Consider the following 4782-nt stretch of genomic DNA (forward strand, 5'->3'; position numbering starts at 1 on the left):
TTATAACAAGATATTTCTCGAATCTCATCCACTTCTGAAATTGTATATATGAATGAAATTCATAGTATCCGCGTTTACATGGCACATCTGATCCGCATAGATTTCTATGCGTCATAGATCTCTTCCTAAAATGTGATCCGAATGTACTGTATACATGGCAGTAACAAAAGTGTCCGTTAAGTCTCGTGCATAGAAATCTATGCGGAACAGATGTGTCCATGTCAATAAGGCTAGTGAGGTTATAGCACTATTTATTCTCACCCACCCCATCTTGAATTGAAGAGATAGATTTTTTTATTTTTTTATTTTAAACATAGCAATAACAATGATCATTTGTGTACATCAAGCGAGGCACGAAACCACACCATCAACTAAGTTGCTTGTTCTCTTGCATCTTCCTCATCCTCGCTGGTGTCTGGACTGACCAGGCCCATCGGATCACATTCCTCTTCCTCACAAACATCAAGGAGGACAGAGGCCAATGGACCTAGAGCAGTCTTATACCGCTGCAGGACCATTTGATGTCGTTCTTCCACTTCCGCAAGTCTTCTTGCCAAGAGACAGTGAAGTCCATTTTCATCTTCTACAAGTAGAGGACAGAAAACCCAACGACGTTAATATATATTGAAACATCCCCCACTAATTGAATACATTAAATGGGATCCCCAAAACTTGTCTTTAACTTACCGTATCTTGCAAGCTCCGTCTTGAGGGCCACTCCCAGGTTCTGCAACCACGTACAGTGCTGGGCCATCTCCAACACCAGGATAGGGAGCTCCTCTTCCAGCCGTGTTTTCAGCATTTCCTGGTCGTGCAGTCGTTTCTTGACCCCGATTGTTAATAATGATCCAAAATATTAAGATCAATACATGAGTATCTGGCATAACATTTAGCAATGCAACCATAATGGAAACAGAATTTAGAAATGATGTTTCTTTCCCAAAATCGTTTTATATATTACAAAACCACCATTATATTTAATATATCATTTCAGGATAGTTCACTATTCCGATATACTGCATGACATTTTAAAAGCATTGAAAAATGCATACCACTGCCATAGTCCTCCCATGGCCATATTGCGCCAGTGCTCTGTCCAGCCAAAGAGTGGTCAACCAAGGCCACATCAATCCTTTTGGAGAGGTCTGCAACAAGACTGTTGTATTTATCAATCTCCTGGAGAAGGCGCTTTTTGTCTTCCGTCAACTTTCTTCGGAGACGATGGCGAAGCTTGTTGCTGTCTAGATTGTTTAGGAGAAACGTAATATGCAGACACAAAAACCTTGTATAGGTTATATTAAAAACAATATAGATACATTGTTAGGTATACCGGATAACTCAAGAAAAAGCCTACATACCATTCTGACGGTAGAGGGTTTGTTTCTGTTGCTTTATACCCAGATGGAGACCCTCAATGGACTGCTGGAGAACGTGCAGACCCGTTACTGGGGTCTCTGTAGATATCCGTTAGGGTGAAATTAAGCTCAGTGTACTGTATTCTATACAATGCAACCAAGTTTTCTAGATTTTTGCAGCACTAATGCTTCACTGATTGTGTATTATTTTGATTACCGTTTGAACACAAATGTCTGTAAGGAAACTGCAAAAAGGCATGTATATTGTTCTGTCCTCACCGCTCTCTGCCCATTCCTTGACTTCAGCAATCCACTGTACAGCCATTGCATTTGAGCACTGCAGGTCCTTCTGCAGTTGTGACAGCCTCTCTGCCTCTTCTTCTGCCCTTTTAGATGTCTAAAATATTTACAATAATTACAATAGGAACTCAGTCTGCCTAACAACTGGCACAAAAACATACATGAATATGAAACATACCTTCACATATCTTGTGGAGAGGGCCTTGTGTAGCGTCTCTGCTTTGTGATGGTTCCAACCCATTGCATGCACAGTGAGCATGTCCACACGTGCTGGTATAAGGACAATTACATTATGTTCTGCAATCTATGAGCAATATTAGATGATAGCATAAACTCAGACCAAAGTGACTTACCTGCTTTTGACATGTACTTTGTTGTCAGGGCACAACGGGAGAGGTAGCTGTTTATTTGCTCCACCTCCTCACCGGCAGTTGTGCCTGCTCCCTTCTGATTCCGACCACTCCATTTTATCTGTTGCAAGGATGGGTGGATTTGGGGTTCATTAGAGCCAATGAAGCAGTTGGAAAACGTGGACAAATATTATGGAAAAGGAATTCAGCTTAAAGCTGTCCATTCCTATAGTAACACATGGCGTATTCATTTGAAAATAACAGATAACAGACATACCTCACACTTGGTAGCATGAGCTCTTGCATGCATGATGCTCAGGAAGGGCTTCATTTCTGTGAGGCTCTTGAGAGCTGGAATGACCGAAGCAACTTTTTGTAGGTATGGCCAGTATTTGCATGCCACATCCATAGCAAAAAACTGTGCCTTGCTTGGGAGAAGCTCCCTTTGGAGATACATAGGATACGCAAATATCTCTCCTCGGTACATGTTAAGGGCTTTTAAAAAGGAAGCCATGCCGACACACCGCAACCTCAACGCCTTCCTCATCCAGTTTAGAGGCCCGCCTAGAGGTCTCCCTTGCTGCTGCCCATTGAGAGTCTCCACATGTGCCTCTCCCCTTTATCTGTGAATATAGTGCATACACATATTGTTAATGTAATTCACGACAAAAGAGTAGGGAGTATGGAATACTTCTAGAAGTCCAGGAAATGCAATGATTCCTTTAGTAACAGAACTATTTGAGTGTTTAAACTTAGCTTAAACTTACATTCTTCACCGCCATCTGTATTGTGTTGACAAAATCAGACACCTCACTGTCTTTGGCTAGAAATAGCCCATCAAAAAAGGGAGTGTCATTAGATCTAGGGGAAAAATATATAACATCCATTACCTACTCTTGTTGTCACTTACAGTCACGACTCAATTACCAAAGAGAACTTAAAGTGCACCTTCCAGTATGGCCAAAGCGATAAAGCTTCCTGTTGCCATCTGCTGACACTGCTACCATTTCAGGTGTGCAGGCAGGGCAGGTGAAAGGGGTATCACAGCAGAGCTGGTCTTTCTCAAAGGAGGCGTATGCAAACTCAAGAAAGCTCCTCTGCAGGGCATCCCCGTTGATCTGTCCAGACTAGAAAGTATATCAGAATATGGAAAACATTTTTGAGATAGTCAAAAAAAAAATAAAAAAATTGCTGACAATATTGGTGAGCATAATAAATAGTATTGCTGATGTCACTTACTCTTCCTGCACACAGTGTGCGATGTTCCAGCATTTTTGCAAGGGCTTGCCTGGAGAATCCAGGTGAGATCAACTTCAGCTCCTGAAAGGTGTTGAGGAGGTCCACCGTGTAGATTGTGGAAGCATTTGCAGAAGCTGGACAATATCCACTCCTGACTAGATCTCTCACATCAGGGGCCCACTGCTGCAGGCATGTTTGGCACACATAACGTGGCAAATGCAAATCATAACGCCCTAACGAAAAAAACAACATTAGTCATAATCATTGACACATATTGTATATTAGACTAACAGAAGTCTAAATAGAGAACTGGTTTCTACCATTGATGGTAATCAAGATGACTGGTTTCCCAGCTTCCACTGTGAAGCTAGGGACCTGGCAGGTGCAGTGCTGTGCTGGCATTGTGGGTAAAATGCGATCTGTCGAAAAGAAAAGTGAACATTCTGTATATGGCAGCAGACTGAATAAACAAGATAAGGATCAGGAAGTCTAGACAGGTAGATTTGTAAGACCTTACCTTGCTCATGTGTGGCATATATTCCAGTCTCTCCTCTTGAGATACATGTGGATGGGGGAATGGCTTTAAAGAAGCCATCCACCACGCTGTCCCTGTTGTGGAGTGGCCGTTTGCTGTGGTTATGCATGTCGCAGGCCCCACAAAACCACTGCTCCGGAAGGCACTCTCTGCACCTAAGCAGACAAAACACTCAAGTCAAGTCACTCAATTTATATGATATACTTTTTTTAGTGTACATAGATACATTCTATTATTTGATTGATGAACATCCAACCTTATAACAGCCGGCTTGTGGCAGAAGCAACACAATGGCTTGCCAACAGCCTCAGATTCCAAAAGGCATCTGAGGTGGTACGGCCGTGCTTCCTCCCAACGGTCAGAGGCTTTCTGCTGCCTAACAGACCACGATGATGCTGCGCTTCTCTCAGGCTCAGCAGGACAGGGGCTTGAATCCAGTAGGGCAGAAAGCCTCTCCATGTTTTGTTCTGCAAATAAAATATAACCAAATGATCTACATTCTATATACAGTATTTGGATTTCAGAATTAAACACTGTATATTTACCAAACATCTCTTGAGGATTTTGCTGTGCTCTGGGTAAGGGCAAGGAATCCTCTGAAGGAAGTGCCAACACCTCAGTGTCCATGCCTGTTAAACAGTACATGACAGATTAATATATCTCTACGGCAGACACTCATGTGCTTGCACTGCTGCAAGAAACTCATTTGACAGTAAGTACGTCAATCAAACGGTCGTACGGCACTCCCTCTCCCCCGCTCCCATGTACTTGTACTTGGAATGGGTAGAGTCAGCGTTGAAGGAGAGGGGGTAGGACCATTTGAGTTGTGTATTTTCAAAATCTGCTGGCGTTTCGCAAATCCCATACCCAACCTTTAACGGTCCAAATGTTACAAATCGACTTTGACCCACGGGAACGAAAAATCGAATAATAGAAAATTCTGACCCATCCCTAATTGCCATGGGTAATTGTTTGTCACCAAATTAAACTAATCTGAATTTGC

General features: G+C 42.5%; 1 protein-coding gene and 1 long non-coding RNA gene across 2 annotated transcripts; both read right to left on the bottom strand.

The window, feature by feature from the left end:
- Window positions 1-1074: 1074 nt before the first annotated feature.
- LOC307085356 (uncharacterized protein) lies at window positions 1075-3382 on the bottom strand. The gene is made up of 8 exons (XM_079750133.1): window positions 3245-3382; window positions 2954-3132; window positions 2773-2866; window positions 2283-2628; window positions 2009-2126; window positions 1834-1925; window positions 1635-1752; window positions 1075-1454 (listed from the first exon to the last, which is right to left on the bottom strand). The coding sequence occupies exons 4-8, from the start codon at window positions 2550-2552 to the stop codon at window positions 1351-1353; spliced, it is 702 nt and encodes a 233-aa protein (XP_079606259.1). The 5' UTR covers window positions 2553-2628; window positions 2773-2866; window positions 2954-3132; window positions 3245-3382; the 3' UTR covers window positions 1075-1350.
- Window positions 3383-3572: 190 nt separating this feature from the next.
- Window positions 3573-4411, bottom strand: LOC307084592. The gene is made up of 4 exons (XR_013812324.1): window positions 4325-4411; window positions 4036-4246; window positions 3762-3934; window positions 3573-3663 (listed from the first exon to the last, which is right to left on the bottom strand). It is a non-coding gene; the product is annotated as an uncharacterized lncRNA (long non-coding RNA).
- Window positions 4412-4782: the final 371 nt, after the last annotated feature.

Source organism: Pollachius pollachius (assembly GCF_949987615.1).
Source record: "Pollachius pollachius genome assembly, chromosome: 13".
NCBI classification, from domain to species: domain Eukaryota; kingdom Metazoa; phylum Chordata; class Actinopteri; order Gadiformes; family Gadidae; genus Pollachius; species Pollachius pollachius.